The 21,039-nt window shown below is 50.5% G+C and overlaps 8 protein-coding genes across 8 annotated transcripts; 5 read left to right on the top strand and 3 right to left on the bottom strand.

Moving 5' to 3' along the window:
- Positions 1–168: 168 nt before the first annotated feature.
- On the bottom strand, positions 169–2,823 carry J7T55_007342 (uncharacterized protein; the record flags this gene model as incomplete). The annotated part of the gene is made up of 1 exon (XM_053144094.1): positions 169–2,823. One exon carries the CDS (start codon positions 2,821–2,823, stop codon positions 169–171), a length of 2,655 nt encoding a protein of 884 aa, XP_052993032.1.
- Positions 2,824–3,728: 905 nt separating this feature from the next.
- On the top strand, positions 3,729–4,498 carry J7T55_007343 (uncharacterized protein; the record flags this gene model as incomplete). Its single annotated transcript, XM_053144095.1, has 3 exons — positions 3,729–3,784; positions 3,843–4,009; positions 4,113–4,498. The coding sequence occupies 3 exons, from the start codon at positions 3,729–3,731 to the stop codon at positions 4,496–4,498; spliced, it is 609 nt and encodes a 202-aa protein (XP_052993033.1).
- A 1,013-nt stretch (positions 4,499–5,511) lies between these two features.
- J7T55_007344 (uncharacterized protein) lies at positions 5,512–6,132 on the top strand (the record flags this gene model as incomplete). Its single annotated transcript, XM_053144096.1, has 1 exon — positions 5,512–6,132. The coding sequence occupies one exon, from the start codon at positions 5,512–5,514 to the stop codon at positions 6,130–6,132; it is 621 nt and encodes a 206-aa protein (XP_052993034.1).
- Positions 6,133–7,621: 1,489 nt separating this feature from the next.
- Positions 7,622–9,757, top strand: J7T55_007345 (crystal protein; the record flags this gene model as incomplete). The annotated part of the gene is made up of 3 exons (XM_053144097.1): positions 7,622–7,739; positions 7,796–8,165; positions 8,221–9,757. 3 exons carry the CDS (start codon positions 7,622–7,624, stop codon positions 9,755–9,757), a joined length of 2,025 nt encoding a protein of 674 aa, XP_052993035.1.
- Positions 9,758–11,522: 1,765 nt separating this feature from the next.
- Positions 11,523–13,434, bottom strand: J7T55_007346 (uncharacterized protein; the record flags this gene model as incomplete). Its single annotated transcript, XM_053144098.1, has 4 exons — positions 11,523–12,024; positions 12,188–12,406; positions 12,484–12,547; positions 12,753–13,434. The coding sequence occupies 4 exons, from the start codon at positions 13,432–13,434 to the stop codon at positions 11,523–11,525; spliced, it is 1,467 nt and encodes a 488-aa protein (XP_052993036.1).
- A 1,216-nt stretch (positions 13,435–14,650) lies between these two features.
- On the top strand, positions 14,651–15,715 carry J7T55_007347 (uncharacterized protein; the record flags this gene model as incomplete). The annotated part of the gene is made up of 3 exons (XM_053144099.1): positions 14,651–14,758; positions 14,833–15,250; positions 15,453–15,715. The coding sequence occupies 3 exons, from the start codon at positions 14,651–14,653 to the stop codon at positions 15,713–15,715; spliced, it is 789 nt and encodes a 262-aa protein (XP_052993037.1).
- Positions 15,716–16,036: 321 nt separating this feature from the next.
- On the bottom strand, positions 16,037–16,900 carry J7T55_007348 (uncharacterized protein; the record flags this gene model as incomplete). Its single annotated transcript, XM_053144100.1, has 1 exon — positions 16,037–16,900. One exon carries the CDS (start codon positions 16,898–16,900, stop codon positions 16,037–16,039), a length of 864 nt encoding a protein of 287 aa, XP_052993038.1.
- A 931-nt stretch (positions 16,901–17,831) lies between these two features.
- J7T55_007349 (uncharacterized protein) lies at positions 17,832–19,510 on the top strand (the record flags this gene model as incomplete). Its single annotated transcript, XM_053144101.1, has 2 exons — positions 17,832–18,022; positions 18,118–19,510. The coding sequence occupies 2 exons, from the start codon at positions 17,832–17,834 to the stop codon at positions 19,508–19,510; spliced, it is 1,584 nt and encodes a 527-aa protein (XP_052993039.1).
- Positions 19,511–21,039: the final 1,529 nt, after the last annotated feature.

Genomic DNA, 21,039 nt, shown 5'->3' on the forward strand with positions numbered 1-21,039 from the left:
CGACGCAAAATCCGGGGCAACTGCCGCCGCCATGATATTTGCATTTGCCCGTGAACTCCAAAATCTCTCAAGGTGTAGGTCACGATACTAATGAAGCTAGAATGGCCACTTGTTTGAAACGTAGCCGTAGATTGTATTTTCCAATCATGGAAGATTCAGTGGTTTTATTTACACAGAAAGTAAAGTGACTTGAGCCGACGTCAGACCGTCTGCCGCCGCCGAGACTGTGATTTCTCCAGCTTGTCCAGCCGTTGTGCGCACTACGGCCAAAGCTAGACCACTGAAAGCCTTTCTCGTCAGAGATGGAAATGGTGTCTGGTCCGAGGGACTACCATTGTCGGTAGACACAATCTCACCTGGGCCGGAGATGGAGAACGTGATGCTATCGCTTGCGTAGGGTACAATGTCGCCCAAGCCGTCGGTCACTGCCACCGTGATGTATGACAGGTCATACCCATCAGCTGTGATTGTTGTACGGTCAGCTGTCGCGTTGAGTCCCTCGGCGGGACCGACAGTTCTCTTGGTTGCCTCCGCCCACACGTCTCCATTTTTGTATGTTACGACTCTGAGATCGCCGGGTGAATAGGTGACATTGTCCCAGCGAAAGCGGTAAGTGAGAGGTTCCTTTATCAGGCGGCCAGCCGATTTTCCATTGACAAACAACTCTGCTTCATCAGCAGATGAGAACACATGAACAGGCGTTATTTCGCCGACACGGTCGGACCAGCTCCAGTGCGGCAGGATGTGCGCGCTTCGTAGATCGGGCCGCCATCGTGACTGGTAGAGATAGAACCTGTCCTTTTTGAACCCAGCCACATCGATAATCCCAAAGTACGAGCTACGTGCGAGCGGGAAAGAATCGTATGGAGTTGGTTCTCCAAGGTAATCAAATCCACTCCAAACAAACTCGCCTGCAACATAAGGATACGTGTCCTGCTGAGTGAAGACCTTGTCTGGCCCCGTCGCCCAAACTGGGGCATATAGCTCGTACGAGCTGATCTGCAACGAGGTCGAATTTCCTCCCTGGCCGTCACTGACAATTTGACTTTTGTTGCCCACAACTGGAAAGATGTATGTGCCCCGTGTACTCACTGCTGCTGAACTTTCACTAGTCCATATCAACTTGTCCGGGTACGTGTCGTGGAATCCAGGGAAGACGCTAGCCCACGAAGTCCCCCGACCCTCGCCTTGATAATTCAGGCTGATAACATCCATCAAATCAGCGACAGTGTCGCCCGGCTGCGCCTGGTCGAATGACATGGTCACTGGTCGTGATGGGTCCTCGCTGTGGACAATCTCGCGCAGTACTCGGGCAGTCTCAGCGCCATCAGCGGTTCGTTGCTCGGGGATCTCGTTTCCGATACTCCAAAGTATCACGGAGGGATGATTGAGATCACGGCGGACAAGAGATCGCGTATCAGGCTCGTGCCAGTCAGGAAATAGCAGGTGGTAGTCGTTCGGTACCTTGGCCACGTTCCAGGCATCGAACGTTTCGTCCATGACTAAAAAGCCCAGACGATCTGCTAGATCGAGGAACTCAGGTGCTGGGGGATTATGTGACATGCGAAGAGTATTACATCCTAATTCCTGGAGAATTTGAAGTTGTCGTTCAGCCGCCCTCTCATTGAAAGCCGCTCCCAAGCTTCCCAGGTCGTGGTGATTGTTGGTGCCTCTAATTCGTACAGCCTGTCCGTTAACGATGAGTCCATTTGTTGCATCGAAGTTGACAGAGCGAATGCCGAATTGTGTCTCGTACTGATCAATGACTGACCCATTGCCGACGGATAGGGTCGTCACAGCTCGGTACAGGTTTGGTGTTTGAGCCGGAGGTGGGCCCCATAGCAATGGATTCGAGACAGTAACGGAGTTTTCTACCGACTGCTTTGTTCCTGCGGCAACTTGAATAGTCGTTTCTGGAAATTTCGCCACTATTTCGCCACTCTCAGCAGGGTAAATGTCCGTTCTAACGACTAACTCCTGGCTGGAATTCCCTTCGTTTGCAACATCCACGCCGAGATGAATTGTCGCTTCTTCTGCTGAGACAGACGGTGTCGTGATTTGCGTGCCGTACTGGTCAACATGGACTGGGTTGACTTTGACAAGCCAGATGTTGCGATAAATGCCGGCTCCTGGGTACCAACGTGACGAGTCGACGGCATTCTCAAGCCGGACGGCAAGAAGGTTTTCATCGCCAACTTGGGCGTACGGTGACAGGTCGAGTCGAAACGAGGAATAACCATAGGGCCAACCACCCACAATAACACCATTGAGCCAGACACTGGCGTGAGATTGTGCGCCATCAACATCAAGGAATATAGACTTTCCAACATCACTCTCCGCAATTGTGATGTTACGGCGATACCATCCAATCCCGTTGGTTGGCAATCGTCCCATGCCACCACTGATGTCAGGTGCACCAAAAGGACCCTTGATTGCCCAATCGTGAGGCAGGGTCACGCTGTCCCATGATGAATCGTCGAAGTTTGCTTGAACATATTCAACATTACTGCCAGGGGGCGTACCAGAGGGCCGCTCGTATTTGGTCCCGTTAACAATAAAATTGTTGGCCGAAGGGAGGATCCAGGGTTTCAACGTAGGATCATAAGATAAAGAGTCGGGGTTTGAGGCAAACCGCGAAAACTTCCAGTCATGATTGATATTTATGCGCTCCCGCGCAGTAGACACAACAGATTTTGGGACAACGGGACCAGAGGGGTGTGACAAGACTGATTCTAAAAGAAGCGTTAGAACAGCCAACTTGCAGGCGTTCTGTACTGATCGAAAGAATTCTAGCATCATGAGAGCGTACCTTGACTTCAGCATATTGATAGCATCAGCTTCCTTGGTGTTCATATATAGAATTACCTAGACATGTACGGAGAAGCCCGGTGTCAAATCTACCGAGTCGAACAAACCTGTAAGTGCGCCGCCTGCTCTGTCACTTCGTTCGTATGACTGACTCGACAGACAAGCGGCCCATTCATGCGAAAGATCTACTACACACTAATGTAACCGTTTACGAGGAGAATTGCAACATGCAGTACCCGTACCTGTCGGCAATAGCAAGAGATGCGGGGGGCCTAAGACTTGAAAGCGTTAGCGCACTGCGGAGTACAACTCTTTCCTGTTGAATGAATACCCAGATCGTATGGTTATGTATAATAGCAGGCACATAAGCGAGCTCACACGTCCGGGGCCGGCATAGGAGGAGAGTAGTGGGCAACGCCTCCGCAAGGAATGAGTTCGGACTGTGATCGGCGGTTTCCATCGCGCTCGGGTGATCTCCGGCGCCGTCAGCCCCGAGAAATATGAGTGGCCCTTGGGGCAGTTACAGACATGAACGACGCGTTTGCATTGTGACAAACTCTCGCCTTACCGATGCCAAGCTCGGGATGTGGGATGTAAACAAGAGGTCACGATTCGGAATAGAAGCAGAATTGAATCACCACGATTGCCTGCCTTACACTGCTTCAGCTTCTAATTCTTGGGCCTGGAGACTAAAGTAGCAACTCAAAGGCGTTTAGTGTACCTGAAGAGGGTCAAAGCCTCGGGCAAAAGACACCTGTGATACTGACGTAAGAATTCGACTCCTCTTCAGAACGCTAGAACCGTGAAACAGTGATGTCATCGGAATTTGTTCCATCATCGCATTTCATCCCCATCACAACTCGAGTGTTGCCCGTGGAAAACATTCGAACTGATAAAGAAACTCCACCACAAGCCTCAAAATGCCCCCCAAAAAGACATCAGAGAAAGCGAAGCAGGCCGCCCGCGATGAGGGGATGTGAGTGCATATCCTTCCCTGATGCCATATCGTGGCTCCTATTTACCAGGACACACAGCGTCAATCCATCTGGTGCCGCCATTGGCGGCTTCGCAGCAGCATACCTCGTAGGCGTCCCCATTACCTCCAGCATCACCAAAACAGACGGTGTGCTCCAAGGCCTCATTCAGGGAATACTCAAACTCATCCCCGGCGGCGTCGCCCCGGGCCGTACTATCCCGGCCCGTAAGTATAAGCCTTCCCCCTCTACATTTGCCCGTCCCTTCTTTTCCGAATCTTCCAGAATGCATCACTTGGGGCTCCGTAGCATATGATTAACGCATTTCAGTGACGGCGCTGTACCTGTTTATGACCTTCGGGGCGTCGGGCGCGCTTTCCGCCGCGGGTCAGGCCATGAGCCGCCGCGAGGGTCTGGACAACAACACGCCCCGGAAACATGTCCATAACCTAGATGGCCTACCGCTCCGCCTGCGGTCGGCGCACTACGGCCTGCTGGAGAACTTCGCGGGATTTGCGGTGGCAGCGTCCCTTGCGCAGAGTCTGGCACCTGCTGATCCCCAAATTGGGAATCTGCTGGGGCTTCATGTCCTGTTGAAAACCGGCGTGTACTATGCTAGTTATCTGGCCGACGTCGCGCCGCCGAGAACTTTGAGCCATGTACTGGCGACGAGCGCGGTGATTAATGTCTGCTGGAGGTTGGCGAACGGTGCCTAGCCAGGTATTATGGCTCTTAAGGAATCTGGGAGGATATTCGAATTATGGATGAAGCTGAATAAGATGAAAAATATTGAATAGTAGCTTTTGAAGACGTCACCCTGCCTTCAGTAAGCTTCGTCACACGCAAAACATTTTTGAAATCACAGTTCATTATGCCTTGGCTTCTAGCCTATGAGAGTGTGACTTCCGGGCAATCTGCCAGATTATTTTGAAGAAAATGTGTTGAATTGCATATTTCCATGCTTAGACTAATGAGAGCCAAGAACCGTTATTGAGGCCGCTATTTCGCAATCCCTCATGCCTCATGAACTACGTGTTGAATAGCTTTGCAGAAGTGTTGAGCTGACTCTGCTATTCTAGTAGAGACTGAAACAGCTGAAATGATTCCTCTGGCGAATTGAGAAGTCCCAATAATTAGACGCAGTTACTAAGGCACATTCACCTGATGGTGGTGCAAACATATCGGGCTGATTCTGCTATTTTAGGAGGAATTGATTCCATCCGCAAACCACAGGGGCCATGTATCAGATGGTCAGACGCACTTGCTGAGGTATCATTATTAGCTTAAAAGCCACAACAGGCAAACGGCCAGCTGTGACCAACCATGTCGCCCCCAAAACACTACTTATACAGGTGGTTGCAGATAAGACCAAAACGAAGACCTGACATGGGGGCAAGGGGCGGCCGCGCCTGTCCCTGAAATTCTCAGTAAGCAACTTTAACAGCGTACGTGAAACTCATGGTGGTGTACAGCCATCATGAATGAGTAAGCAGTTCTCTTGGTAAACAAGGCCATTCTATCAACTGCTTTCTACCTAGCGCCACACCTTGTTTAAAAATGAACTCCATCGCCATATAAGAACAGTATACTTTGCGGTTCCTCATTTCGAATCTCAACAGCTGGTTCTCTGTGAGTTCTGATATCAAGATTGTCTCGCAACCCAGGAAAACCATATCCTACGCAATAATTACACATACTCAATTCCTGCTGTTCTTTACAAACCGCCAAAATGCCCTCAAGCTTAAATCCCTCCGGCTCCAACGATAATTGCTTCTTCGTCACAGCAGCGTACCTGCTGGGTCTCCAGAATGTAAACGAGCTTCCACAGCCCGTCGTGGCCGAGATGAACCGCCTGAAGGGGAAAGGCATGTTCCCTCACGACGGGGTAAGCACGGAAATGGAGGACTGCTTAAAACAGATGGGCCATCCATACCTACTAAAAACCTGGGCCTTCACACCCGAGGGCTCGGAGGTGCTCGGCGGCCAGCACGGGGGCGGCGACGGAAACCTCGTCTGGCGGGGCGAGCAGTTCCTCTTCGGAGACCCAGAGTGGAACGTCGACCAGATCGGTATCGGGTACGCCACCAAGTCCGGCACATATCACTTCATCGTCGTGAAAGACACAAACCCCCCGTCGTATGTATGTTTCCAGCACAACACTAGCGGGACGGATAAGTGGATGGAGGTGAGGGGCAGAGAGGAGGAAGTCAACGGGAACTGGCACGATGTCATCCTTCAAGAAAGATCAAAGGTCCTCTGCGCTTTTGCCTTCAAGGATGTGTCTGGGAACAAAGAGGCTCCAAAGCCGAAGACCCGCGGGTTCTGGTCGAAGTTTTGTTGCTTCTGCTAAGCGGAAGTCAGCACCCAATAGAGAACAGCCCTTTGCTCGTGCATGCATGAAATTGTTCTCGATCAATGCGATATATGTCTCACTCTGTTGAAATATATTATATCAGGAGAGTTGGTTTGTGGGGTTCGATTGAAACATCAAGAATGGGTAATAAATGACAACAGAAGGCAAACTTCACTATATAGCAGCTGAAAATATCCGTTAGAAAGAAAGAAGACATTACATCTCGAATCTCTCCCAGTTTTCGTCTGTGTTTTATGACATGTGTGATATTGTTAGCCACTACTCAATCAGGCCAACAAACTTTTGCTTGTTGACTTTGAGGAGGTTATGTCAAGGTCATTATGGCAGAGTTATACAGCCGATGATCATATTTACCAGAGTCCAGACAGCCGCCTCAGATGTCGAATGATTCTGGGGCACTTTCACAAGCCTTTCATATCCTGAGGCTTATTTTCTGCCCTGTTCTCAACAGCCAGGCACTAGCTAACCGTTTCTTCCTCGTCTCCATTACAAGCAATCTCTTCCACTATAATGTTTTACGGGAAAAATTGACGGAACCTGGTGGAATATTCCCTCCATCGCGCCACATCTTTATGTGTCGATACGGAGGATACCGTTGGCAACAGATGGTCGCACCTCCACCAATTTTCAGAGCACCTCATTTTGCCCCAGCGCTGCCAGGCGTCAACATCAGGTTAAACCTATCGCCCATGCTCACAAGAATCAAATCGGTGCTGTGCCGCAACACGAATAAGCTTTTAATCACGTAATGCTTTGTGATGCCAAATGTTGCAGTGTATTCCTTGCGGCATGAAAGTCGACCTTCGCTTGCTCTCTTGCTTGGGTTATTGGTAAGTGGACACATCTACTCCTAGCAAGATAGCATCGAACCAACCTCGATTGTCGTACTCGATTCCTCAAGTTGCAAGACTTAGAATAAACAAGTGTTGCCACTCAAATCAACAACTCACTAGTAGTGTTTGCCTGTAGACTGATTCCAAGGTACTCGTATTCGCGCGCCTCCACATTTCGGCTAAAAGTCTTTGTATTCGTCTGGGTGGCCTGCACAAGCATTCGTCATGCATTATGCATGAACCCTCGAACCCCGGTCCTCTACTCCCCTGGCAGTGAGATTTGTGCCTGAAATTTAATCTCAGTTTCCAGGGGCGAACACGTTATCGTCCGGTCCGTCGGGTCGATTCAGCCTAGCGCACTCACAAAAGACTGGTGGATTGAGGGGAAGCTTTCCCCAGCTTCATTTCCTTCTCTCCGAGTCAGCGATGCGGAGAATTCGCGGTTGTGGTTGACGAGATTTGGTGGGACCGTGGACTTAGCTTGCCAGTCTAGTGTACTACGTGCGCGTGACACTGCGGCAGACTCGTTGCTACAAAGTATAAGAATGACAGGATGGGCAACGTATACAGCTGTGTTCACGGTTGTGATGTCCGCCGCCTTCGCTTCACCTATTTGAGTAAATTCTGCCGGGATGTCACTCCGAAGTCTTTTGAGAGTGTTTGCTCTGCTGGCGCCTTTGACAGCCTCGACGCCATCCCCTGACAGTCTTAACTCGGACCTGACAATCCTGCTCGATAATAATTTGCAGGGTACGTGAACACAACAACTTTTTGAACACACCTTGAAACTTACAGATAATCCACAGGTGCTAGCAGCCCGACAGCAGACTCAGGAGTGATTGTTCTCAGCCCCAGGGCCTATCAAGATGCCGTCTCGGGCTGTCAAGAGTTGAGCGAGGAACTATGGTCACCTGCTCTGGGCACAGCCAACATTCAAGCGAATCTAGACTACTTTGTTTATGAGGGCAAGGCGCAAAAGAACTCGAGCTTTTGGATAGCTGCCCAGAGCAATCAAACTCGTGCTCTCAGCGCCTCAGGACAGGTTACAGCAGTAGATCCTAGCCAAAAACTAAACGTTCTTTGCACACAAACGGCACCCTTTGCGAACTCTTCTTCTACAGATACCAGCGCCGAGTGGCAAGTTTCCGTGCATTCGAACAACGAGGATCTCATCGGGTGAGTACACGTCTGTATGACAAAATGGCATCACCACAGCTAACGTTTTCGTCAGTTTTCGCGATCGGACTGCTTTTCGCTTCTATGGGATTCGTTATGCACCCCAGCCAGAACGGTTCACATACTCCGTGCCGTACACGGGATCCAATACCTCTGTCTCAGCTACGACCTTTGGCTCCGAATGCGCCCAGGGAACGGCTGGATCCGAGGATTGCCTATTCCTGAACATATGGACACCTTACCTGCCGAGCCAGGATAGCAAGAGCGACAAGAGTGCATTGAAGCCCGTGATGTTTTGGATTCATGGTGGTGCGTTCACAGGTGGTAGTGCAAACGACCCTACATTCGACGGCGGCAGTGTTGCCTCCCGAGGAGATGTTGTCTTGGTTGCAATCAACTATAGGCTGTCGACGCTCGGGTTCCTTGCCCTCGACGATGGGGTCACCAACGGGAATTTTGGTCTCGCTGACCAGATCAATGCTTTGGACTGGGTGCGCGCCAATATCCAAGATTTCGGAGGTGACCCAGACCGTGTCACGCTCATCGGCCAGTCCGCTGGTGCAGGTTCCGTCCGGGCGATCATGGCCTCTCCAGAGGCAGAGGGAAAGTTTGCTGGAGCGATCCCAATGTCCAACCTGGGCGGCCTTAACTACGGGACGACTTACTCAGAATATTATACCATCGAAGAAGAAGTCAATGTGGCAGCGAATGCAATCTTAGCCGCGACGAACTGCACGGAAGCAGAGTCGCAGGTTGATTGTCTCCGCGCCATACCAGCGAACACACTTACAAGCCTAAGCACAGTGGCACGCTACGTAGTCGTGGATGGGACTTACATCACCACGCAGAATCTGACACTGACTGGGCCCGAGGCTCCATACAAGCTGATGATGGGAGTCATGAGAGAGGATGGCGCGCCATTCGTCCCTTACCCGACTACGACGAATGAGACAGAGTACCTGACGGCCAATGGCTGGAATATACCACAATCCACTCTGGATGAATTGTTCCCGCTCCCTGCTGGCGCAAATCAGACTCTCAACCTGTATAACGTCACCTCGCGCATAGCAACGGACGGCATCTTCAGGTGTGCTGACGAGGCTACGGTTTTCTCAGGCCTCGAGAGTGGAAAGTACAGCTCGGTCTACTATTATGAGTTTGAAAGATCGTACCAAACAAGCGGTTACCCTGGAATTGACGTCTGCCAGCCGCCCATCACCGCCGATCACCCATACGGGGATCCCAGTTTGCCCTACTTGAGGTGTCATTCTGGAGAGCTGTACTACGTGTTCGGAAACGTGGCATTCGAGGGCCTCCCGGAGCGTGACGACAACGACCTTCCATTCGAGCAATTTGCACTCGACTCTTTTACATCCTTCGTCAGGACGTACGATCCCAACCCTGACCGGGCCTTCCTCGAAGCCAGACACTACACCAACACCAGTATGGAGCTCGATAGGACGGGGAGTTGGAGGCCAGCTACGCAGGGGAACCTGACCCTACGAGCACTGACATGGGGGTCGTATCAGGACTCATTCAGGGAGTCACAGCAATGTGAAGCGCTAGGGGTGCCTCTGACGTATTGGGAATGAGCGCAAAACAAATTAGAAAATAAAAGAAATGTTCCGCGGACGTTGCGATCTTGCTTCTTTCTCGTAATATCAAGCAGGTACTACTTTCATACGGTCCTGTGCCCTGTATGAGCTCTCCAAAGTAATCTTCACTAGTAGTAATTTGATTCTTGTCAGTGCGTGGCACCAAAAACAAACCCTTGAATGCAAATGTAGTATGGCTGTATTTTGCATCGATCTGGCTTTTCTGAACTCCCTGAATTCCCGCAGCTCGGCGATGTGTCTCGAGATTCGGTCTTCACTGATTTCAAGGCAAGTACCAGAGAACATCTGCAGCTCATACATGCTCGGGAACGAAGGTGGCAGTGAAAATGACAGGTCTGAGTTTGAGGGTCCCAGAACAAACGTCAACGGTATTTTGAAAAAGGAGGGTGAATGATTAATCAAATTTCAAATATTCGGACCACATTCTAGAATTCTCAATGCGAGACTTCATTTTCTCCTTCTTTATCTCCTTACAGTGAGCTGTTTAAGAGTGGGAGCCTTGACAGAACGCTTAATTTCCCATTGTCATCTGACAAGGTGGTAATACAATCAGCTTTCAGCACAATTTCTTGTTCTTCAGCCGTCCAATGATACTACCGAGCCTTTGTTTGCCTCCGTGTGCCAAAGACAATGATACATCCATAGGCTCATATAACCCAGATATCTTGATTCAAGTCGACAGAGTCTGGCCTACGCTCCATGAGAAATCCACAATCATCCGAGAAGCAGGAGATATTCAAATTTCCGTGAAACGTTCTTTCTCAACCCATTTCAAGTGCACCTTTAACCAAAATCTTTTTTTGGGAAAGCACGGAAGTAATCTTCTCGGCATTCAAAATGGAGTCTAGTTTCAAAAGTTTTGGGCAATTTCTCTTTCACCTCCTGTGGCTGGCCATAGCAGAAGGGCTGACTGTTGAATTTCTTGTGACAGAAATCTCCGCGGTACGAGAGAAGATTTCTGAACTTCGTCACGAGGAAGAAGAACACATCAACTCAACCACAATCGAAAAGTTTCCGGAATATGTAAGATTTCCTGAATTCCCTACTATTAGCTAAGTTCCTAACTATTCCAGGACGATCCGTTCTACAGCAAATCTCATCCTTTCTGGAGGACCGGTTGGTACGATACCAGAAGACGACGCTTTATTGTCTACAACGGCCCTTAGATGCCCTCAGATACAATTGTACATGCTTTGGCTTTTGCTTTTCGAATTCACACTTCTCGGTATTAAAAAACATTGAAACGAGTCTTGGTATGTTGTCTTTGTACACATCATTGCTCATTTTGATATAAACACAATAATATATTTAGGAACGGGATCTTTTATAACAATTACATTTAAACTCATGGTGTTTTCTATTGAAAAGTCAGATTTGAATGATTTCGGTAACCCAGTGCAATTTTATATAAATGTTCTTTTACAAGAAATGCTCAGGTCCGAATCTTGAAGATTAGTGGCCCAGCACCTCAAACCTCATGGCAGCCGGCTGGAACCACGTACTATCAACGGGCTACCCTTTACCCAGCAGCAAACCTTGAAATCACAACCCCTGCCCAATACGATCCCTACAAGACAACAACCAACCACATCACCAACCCAATCGCTAGCGAATACCGTGCGTACGCACAACGAAGCCCTACCAACAGATTCGCATCCCTTCTGGTGACCTGTAATCAACTCATATAGTCTCCCTTCAAGTGGTACGGGTGACCTCTCTTTCATATGTAAAATAGAAAAAGCTACATAGTAAGAAAGATCTCATAGAGTCTTGAAAAGACCAGTCCGAAATATAGAAGTTGATCAAGTGGCAATCCAAAGAAATCGATACACCTAAGGTCTTGGCCACGGACCTCCTCGTCCCCGAGTTGGTTGAAATCCTTGCCACTGAGGCGATGGTCCCGTAGGTCCTTGAAACTCAGGTGTTTGTCCCGGAGGAGCTTGCCACTGAGGCGGTGGTCCCGAAGGTCCTTGCCATTGAGGCGGTGGTCCTTGAGATCCTTGCCACTGAGGGGGATGTTCCGGAGGCCCTTGCCACTGGGGCGGTTGTCCTGGAGGCCCTTGCCATTGAGGCGGTTGCCCTTGAGGTCCTGGCCACTGTGGTTGGCCCCAAGGTGTATAATACTGAGTTGTTTGCGGCCCTGACCAGGGGCCCCAAGGTTGTTGCCCTTGAGATCCTGGGCCCGGATTTGGTGGTCCCTGGGATTCCTGAGCCTGCTGCACCTGATTCGGTTGCCCAGCTGGCTGTCTCGTATTCAAGTTGGTCCAAGGCAGTTGACTGTCATCTTGCGCAAAACGTTGCAGAAAACTGATGGGACTCCAAGAGGGCATCCTCTTAAAATGATACCACAAACTCGTCATATATACATTCCCCAACTCATCTGTTTCGGAACCGAAATCGTCTAACCAAGTTTCACATTCTGCCTTCAGGGCGGCTAGGCATTGGTCGGCTGTGGCGATGAGGTTCGGATCGGGGACTGCGCCTTGGTGTGTCCTTGCGAAAACAACGAGAAGTTTTACGCTGTTGGCATAGGGTAGGAAATAATTGTTATGTATCGTTTGCATCGAATTCCGTGCCAAGTTATAGCCGCGTCCCTCGTTTATATTGCCGCGTGCATAGACGTAACTATTGAAAGTCAGGAGTGAACCTGTTCCCTGGTGTAATCAACGAATTCGGCAACAGGTCAAGATAAATTTACTTACGAATCTATTCCATCGATGTACTTCGGCCAATCTACTCCCATTGTCGGTGAACCTCCGTACTGCGCTAATGTTATGAAGAATGTGTTAATCGGGCACAGCTTTGATTCAAACACTCAGTTGCTTTTGGAAAGGACACGCAATGTGGGGTGATCACTAACACAGCCAGATTGCGACCGACGAGCTCATGCCATAGCAACGTTCGAACATATCCCTCGAATATCTATCATAGGCTGGGTCCTGGTGTCGCTCATGACCGACTCCTAACTCACACAGCAAGGCGTCGAGTCTCAGGTTGCTTGCATGGATCAAACCGTTCACTAGTTCCATACGCATACCAGCAGTAGCTGGTATCGGTGTAACAAATTGCTGACGCCCGTCGGCTCCGAAACGGCTGAACATCCTCAGTTGTCTCATGCGAACATCTAGGAAAGCCATCGTGGCTTCACGTAAGAGATCGAATATCCAACTAGTATCGGCGTCTGCGTCCGGAGCAAGGCGGGACAAGGCCCTTGCTATAGGCATTCCTGCCGCGCTATTTAGAGGGAGCTGGCTGCGAAGCTGGTCGATCGTCCTTTGGGACTCTGCGTTGGGCTGTCTTAGTAAATTGCGGTAGTGAGCTTGTATTGTAGCCATCAAATTTCCAGCTTCCCTGTTGCCTAGGACTCTCTCGTAAGCCTGATCGCCACTGAGATCTGCCAAGTTCAAAACTGCTTCAGGCCCCTCGATTGCATTCGCGAAAGCTGATAACAACGGCTGAACGTATGTCGGATCATTGCGCCAGTTGATAGGGAAAATATCGGGAAGAGCTGTGAGAAACACGATGAGCTTAGAGCGGGACCAGCGATTGACCGCATTTGCACCAAATCTCTGGATAATCAATGGTCGGCCAACTGTGATGCTTTCTCTCTGATCATCACCATCATCATGAGTGTCCCTAGCTCTCTTCTGCATATTGCCTGCTTCTGCTTCTACTAAAGCCTCCTTTATCGTTACTGTCGGTATAACCTCTCGTGGGATTGTGTTACAGTGTTGCAGTCTTTCTTTTGTGCCACAGGATACTACTTCTCAGACAAGTAGTAATTTTACTTCACCTCTCCCATTCATTCTCTGATCACTATATTAATCCAAAAAGATAACAAGTGATTGTGTTTGAAACTCACTACGGTTTTGGGATGGCGAGTAACCTGTTTGTATAAAATATCGTGATTGCAAAATTCTTACCTTTGTGCTGTTTTGAAGATTCAAATGACAGTTTCGCTCGATATTTTCATTCAAGATTTCGAAGTCCGCATCCGGGACTCTGATAAAAGAGAACCATACTCCCGGAACTTGCGTAGTTTCCAACACCTCTTAGTGTTTTGCCTTCCGAGACGCAACAAAGAATCGCTTTTCTGAAAGCGAGTGATAACCTCGCCCCTTCCGGGAGACAGAGTCGAGCCTACCACCGACAGGAGCTATTCATTACATAGATATTCTGGTACAAAGAAAGTGGGACAAAATGAGGAAACTCTGGCAAGAACAAACACCGAGTGTGGTAAACTAACGTATTCTAAACTGTAATGTCTACCTTGATACGTCAAGCACTTCCTGCTTGACTGATCGATTGAAGGTTTTTAGGGGTCAGAACTTCTCTTCTATCGCTATGAACTATAATTGTATCTGTCTTCTCTTAATGAGACTGACAGTGCGCAAATTTAAATGGGAGACCATAAACACATGAGTAGCAAGCTCAACGCTGAGATTATCAACGGAAGGCAGGTAGTATCGCAGACAAATATATACTTGCACTTGTAGGCAGGCCATAGTCGCTACATTCGGGGACTAATTCAAATACTATCGGAGCCAGTTCAAGATTCGTTCGAATTGATGGACATCGGGAGACATACAGTCTTGTACGTTGAGAAGAAAATTAATCCATGATCTCAGTTTTGGCAAGTTCAGTAGTACTAGGGTCTTTGCTTGTGCTTTTATAGGCACCTGCTGTGATTATTATACTTCTAGCACGCATAGTTACTATGACATCACTGGATCCTCCTTGCTGATGCAACTTGACATGCTATCGTTGGCTCGCGTCTCTGACTGTTCCATCAACAATGTAATCTACATTCTCTACACCCGGCATCACTTTCTGAGAACTTTTTATCTTATACGGTGCTAGCTGCCGGTCATGAGTACACCCACCCTGCCCCTACAAGGCAAGACTGCCATTGTGACCGGAGCATCACGCAGCATTGGCTATGGCATTGCCCTAAAATTGGCCGATCAGGGTGCAAATGTGAGTGCTGCTTGTCTTCAACGGAACGTTGGAACACCGCCTCAATCTTGCACTTTTCCTGACGCTGTCCTCAGGTTGTCCTCGGATACACCTCACCATCCAGCGCGATCAAAGCTACGGAATTGAAGAAAGAGATCGAATCGCTGCCCCACCGGCCCAAGGCCCTTACCGTGCAGGCGGATCTAGGCACCCTCGACGGCCCAAAACATCTCGTGAGCGAGACCGTGAAATGGGCCGAGTCCGCTGGTCTAACCGTGAAACTTGACATTCTTGTCAACAATGCCGGCCTCGAGCGTGTCAAGGCCCTTGACGAGCTCACCGTCGAGGACTACAGCGCGGTCTTTGATGTCAATGTGCGGGGGACCATCCTGCTGACGCAAGCTGTGCTGCCTTATCTTAACCCCGATGCTCGGATCGTGAATATCTCATCAGTGGGCGCAAGGGCGGGGTTCAAGAATCTCGGCCTGTACTGCTCTTCTAAGGCAGCAATCGGTACGACTGTCCTGACTGAACTTTCTCTGAGTCCGGACACTGGTTGACTCAAGATACCGGAGGGTACCAAAGTTGCTTCTTGATGTCCTTGCTCATCTTTCAAGGAAACATGACAGGAATCTGAGCTTCTTTTTCTGAGTTATTTCCTGTGGAAAGTTCATTACTAAGGATCGAGTGTGCTGACAAGTATCAACGAGAGCAGAAGGCCTGACGCGCTGCTGGGCTGCCGAGCTCGGTGGGAACGGGACAACAGTAAACGTGGTAAGCCCTGGGCCCGTGCAGAGTGAGATGCTAGACAACATTCCCAAAGAAATCGTCGAGATGCAGAAGCAGCAGACACCGGTTCAGAATCGCCTAGGCACCATCGAGGAGATTGCAGATGTGGTAGCCTGGCTATCAGGGCCTTCAAGCGGATGGATCACTGGTCAGGTCATCAGTGCGAGTGGAGGATGGGCTATGTATTGATCACAAGCACTGTGAGAAGAGGCCATAGCTGAACATATGTAGAGCTCGCTCGTCCAGGAGGCGTATCTAGACACCGAGGGGTTAAAAGAAATAGGCAGGGTTTGGTAGTGGACAACAGGACCTACTTTTGACTCCTTGCGGACTGCTGAAAATGAAATTTAAGGAGCGTCTTGATTTGCATCCGATCAGCATTACATGGCTGCCTTGACCACAACGACAGGCTTAAAGAGTAATTACAGGCATTGCCTGCATGAAATGGCACCAATCCACAGCAGAAAAGATTCAATTATTCTCAAAATCTCATCTAAACATCGAGTAGTCTCATGGATCGCAGTCTGTCGCGGTAGCTAGGTCCTCCCACACTTTCATGTTGCCCTTGTGTCTTTCCATGGCTTCACCAACGATTTCGTACGCATCTCTTCCCACGAGGAGCCTCGGGGGCAGCTCCCGTCCTTCACACGGCCCTGAAGCGGTGAGGGCATCCACGATAAGTTTGGCAGCCTTCACGGGGTCACCGGGCTGGTTGAGACTGTACGCGTCGAAATTGGCCAACGCGTCCTTGACGGCGCCGTCACTGAGATCCTCGATAGTCCTGCTCGAGCGCAGCTGGTGCCCCGGTACCAGAAAATTGGTCCGTGTATACCCCGGCTCCACAGACGTGACCTTGATCCCCAGGTGCGCAACTTCTGCACGGAGCGACTCGGCCAAGATCGTCGCACATGCCTTCGTCGCGCAGTACAAGCCTGCGCCTGGCGTTCCACGCCAACCGCCAATGCTGCCTAGGTTGGCGACGACGCCCGAGCGGGCTTTTCGCATTACGGGCAGCACAGCGCGGATCATGTTGAGTTGGCCGAAGACATTGGTGTTGAAAATTGCTTCGGCCTCGGACCGGCTCGCTTCCTCGACGCCGCCGGCCAGAATGTAGCCCGCGTTGTTGACAAGAATGTCGATGCGACTCCCTGGGGTCTTGGAGATGATATCTTGCACTGCTGCCTCCAGGTTGTCATCGCTGTCCGTCACGTCGACGCGCTCGGTGATGGCGCCACGCGTGGCGAGGTCTGCCAGCTTGGACGGGTCACGAGCAGTGGCGACAACGGTATCTCCCCTATCGAGAGCTGCTAATGCCATCTCTCGGCCGAGCCCTGAGGCACAGCCTGTTATCAGCCACACTTTATTGTCTGTCATGATGTGCTGTTGAGTCTATATGAGTTGTGGTACAATATCTCAATCAGAATAGAGTATATTTAACTTGAAGAAATGTCTCCAAGCACAAGATGCTGAGCGGTCTCGCCATTGAATCGATTCAGAAAAGCTGTCTTGCGAGTCTTATATAAAATGGCTCCCATCCGGCGATTGGATTAATCGCCGATAAGAAGGAAATCCGGTGGTCGTTCATGTCGGCGATACTGCTGTGCACCATGCGCCACCGCGAGGATGATTGGTTTAGTTGAGTAAGCCAAGATTAAGACTCTAGCAGTCTTGCTTGCACTTGAAGGCGTGAATGTCTTTCAGAATCGTGACGGCTCTATTCTTAGGTGTGAGGTAGGTGAGTTGCGTATGAAGTAGCCTTTCAACTGCCAAGAAAAGGACGACCTATCCGAGAAGCTGTAAAGTAGGGAGCGTCTCTATGACAAAGGCTAGATATACTCCCACAGGATTGTCTGAAACTAGTCCTTGGGCTATGATATACAGGCAAACGAGACAGCCCAAACCAGCTCCGCTCGTCATTGGCCGATGTTTCCCCTGCAGGCCTATTTCAAGGTAGCAAGACTCAGATTGGTGCAGAGGAGAATATGACGCCAGTGACAGTAGTGTCGATGGATCACACGTAGCAGCAGCGTAAGCACGAATCTTACGGCGACCCATCAGCTGCTGACCTACCTGGGTGTAGATCCACCAAGCTGAAAGATGATAAGATCAGCTCGTGCTCACGTCGCACTTGGCGCGCAGGCGAGCCCGACGCGGAAATCGGCGGGAACCAATAAATTGGGATGTAAGCACGCACATGTCGACACATCAGCAGGTCCTATCGCCGCTTTCAGATATGCGAAAAAGTTCACATAGCTGAAAAGAAAAGTCCAGACCACACGAAAAGACTCGTCGGCCATGCCTCAATATGGAGAACCGACTCATCACTATCCAAGACCTCCGCGGCTCTTCGCCAGGCTCAACGCAGAGAACGTCATGGGCTTCGCAATGCGACTGGGAGCGCCATAGGGAGCGCATCATCAACTTGTACAAGTTCCAGGACCACACCCTTCGGAGAGTGATGCAGATCATGCAGCAGGAGCAAGGCTTTGTCGCAACGTGAGTGAGTCCACACACACACGCACTCGCACGAGCTACTGCCCTTTATGGCCCCCTATCTTCAGCCCCCGTACTGATAGCCAACAAACGAACAGACCTAAGATGTACAAGTATCACTTGCGTAAATGGGGCATTCAGAAGAACCTCCGCGCAAAGCAAGCTCATGAGCTGCTACAGCAGACGAGACAGGGGGATACGCAGGCATCCGAGTTCTCGATTGGCGGCATCAGGGTAGACCAAGAGCGGCTACGCAACCTACTCAAACGTGCGTCCAAGTCGCAGCGCGGCACAGCAGCATCGAGGGCGGCGGGGACGGCCTGCATCGGCAATAACAGCACATCGCCGTCGACCCGGGCAACACCTTCCCCCCTGCCGCAAGCACGCCTGCGGCCGCCTCACCCCCAGCCCGAACTGGAGCAGATGCTGTTTGCACTACGGAGCTACGTCAGCGGCAGCTTCGACGCGGGCCGCTGGACGAGGACGCACATCCCGTGGCAGGACGGGCTGGTCGTGGCGTCGCACAACTGTGGTTGGTCGGCGGGGCGGCTGATGAACTCGGGTCACGTAACGCAGGCGTTCCGGCTGCTCGGGGTCTGCTTGGACACATGCAAGCACATGCTCAGTTCAGAGACGCCATATTTCCCTATCGGGATATACGCCTTGTTGTTTGAATTCTCAAAACGCCACGAGGTGCTCACCAGGGCCATCATCGCGTTCCTGCGCGAGCTGGCTCTCGTCGTGCACAGGTCTCGGCGGCACCCTGTGTACGTCCTCTTTCAAGGCATGAGCTTGATGACATCGGAGCAGATGCGCCAGTGTGCATGGGCTCTCTCGCAGTCCTACCACCAGGCTCTTCGGGGTGAATTAGGTCACGATTCTTCCTCCTCAGAACAGATAACGGCCCTGAACGGGCGCGGCATTAGCTGGATCGCGGCGTATGGCTCAGCTGAGGACTTGAGCCTCGAGCTTGCACTCCAGGAAAATCTCGAGGATGTTTCGAGCGGTGATACGACGAGCTTCGAGGCATTGGAGGCGAATCTGCGACTTGCGAACTTCATGCTGGACAGGGGCAGGTACGGGGAAGCACGAGATCTGGCGGTACAAGTTCTGTCCCTGGCAGAAAAGAACGGGGAAGATGCACAAGACGCCTACCTTCTGGATGACTGCTATCGCATCCTATTTTGGATCTCACGGCATGAAGGTACGACCGAGCAGACCACCAGCGCCGCCCAGAAGTGGGTCAACATGTGCACGACGAGGCTGGGCCAATCGCACGAGTTGACAGTCGATGCACTGGGTGAGGTCGCGGAGTATTACGGTGACATTGGGAACATCGAAGAGGCAAAGAAGAGGCGATCGGACCATGAGTCCGCGATGAACGGAATGTGCGAGCGCCTGGAGCGGCTTGGGCTGGGTCGTGAGGATTGTGCTCCTCAAAGGAGGACGATGTTGTACGGACGTACATCGCAAGGATCAGAGCTGCGTTGAGAACTGCTGTTCAAGTGTAGATAGGGAAAGTAGTATATACTGAAAGTGCTGCCCTTAGAGACGTTCACATTTCTAAAGAATACCGAAGCACTACATAAATCTAAAGAAGTATTTCAACCTAGTGGTGTTGTACAATCAACAAGATGTAATTTACATCAAACTTCCGACGTTAACTTATAACACTATCACTGCTCACCTCACTTGCAAAACCCACATAGTGAGAGCGACTATACGCTCTAATGACTAGTACAATGACTGCATACACATGTTTAAGGGCCCAATTGAGGTGACGAGCAGGTACAGCAAAATATCAGAGACGTTCATGTACCAAAAACCTAGGAGAAATTAATGAACCTTCCAGTTCGTTGGTCTTGGCGAGTCACATTTCCAGGCAATGACATAGCCTGACATGTAGGACATAGATCGTTGCTACATGTCCAAGTCGAGTATCTTGAAGGACCGCAACGGAATCACCAGAGCTCCCCCGTTGGAACTGAGCTGAGCATCTGAATCAAAAATGATTTCACCACCCCACGAATGACATGGCAAAGCGGACTGGCCGGGTCAAATTCCAACTGGCTTCTTGCACATGCGGTGCCTCACGCCCGACGCCACCACAGGGCGCCAATGTCTAAGACCTGTCCGCCGTTGACAACTGACTTTGCCACCACGATACTTTAGATTATATGCCATGCTGGCATCCATAGCCATTGATGACCCCTGCGAGGTAGTAGTCAGTATTATCATTGTTGGTACCCCTACCGCTGCTCTGACTACCCTATGCATGGAACGTACTTACTGCCCAGCCCGCCCCACAGAACGCTGTCTTGACCGAGTGAGCGAGGCTCTGACCAGCGCCGCAGCCTTTGGCTTATCTAAGACACGGGAGTATCTCGGCACAGAAGATGTTGCACAACGGGCTGACCGGGACAAGGTGAGCACATCGGGGGGAGCAGAAGGAAATTTGTCCTGATTCCGATCATGGTCTTGCAATCCTCCTTCGGGTCCTGTAAAAGCCCGAAAATAATGTTGCTTAACCTTTATGACACTCATCTTCACTGGCCTCTTTCGGCTATAGGAAATAAAGGGGAGGACAGGCAGGTGGCCGGAATATAGCTTGACCATAGAGAAGGTTCGGGCGTATGGAAGTTTTCCGAAAACCAAATTGTGATGAGAAAGGAACAAGACCACCTAAACTCCGACGGCGATGAGAAGGCAGTGGATCACCGAGTCCGCGCTGGCGAGGGAAGCTGAGCACAATCTTCGGATTTCATTTCCGAGAAACGGGGCTTATGTGACTCCAGTACAGCAGAAAAACAAGAGTCCCTTTTTCAACATGCTTAACTCCGACAGCCATCGCCGCCCCGAACTTTACCGTCCATACCTTGCGCCAGCCCAGAACGAGATGCGAAACCCCTGACCAAGCCCAACAAAGACCGCGCGCCAAGGTATCAATACAGTGCGTGCTTCCACGTGCAAAGACAGCAAATTATACACAGCAAGCGTCCCGGAACTGCTGCCACGTAGAG

Source organism: Diaporthe amygdali (assembly GCF_026229845.1).
Source record: "Diaporthe amygdali strain CAA958 chromosome Unknown NODE_16_length_960263_cov_65_539585, whole genome shotgun sequence".
Taxonomy (NCBI): domain Eukaryota; kingdom Fungi; phylum Ascomycota; class Sordariomycetes; order Diaporthales; family Diaporthaceae; genus Diaporthe; species Diaporthe amygdali.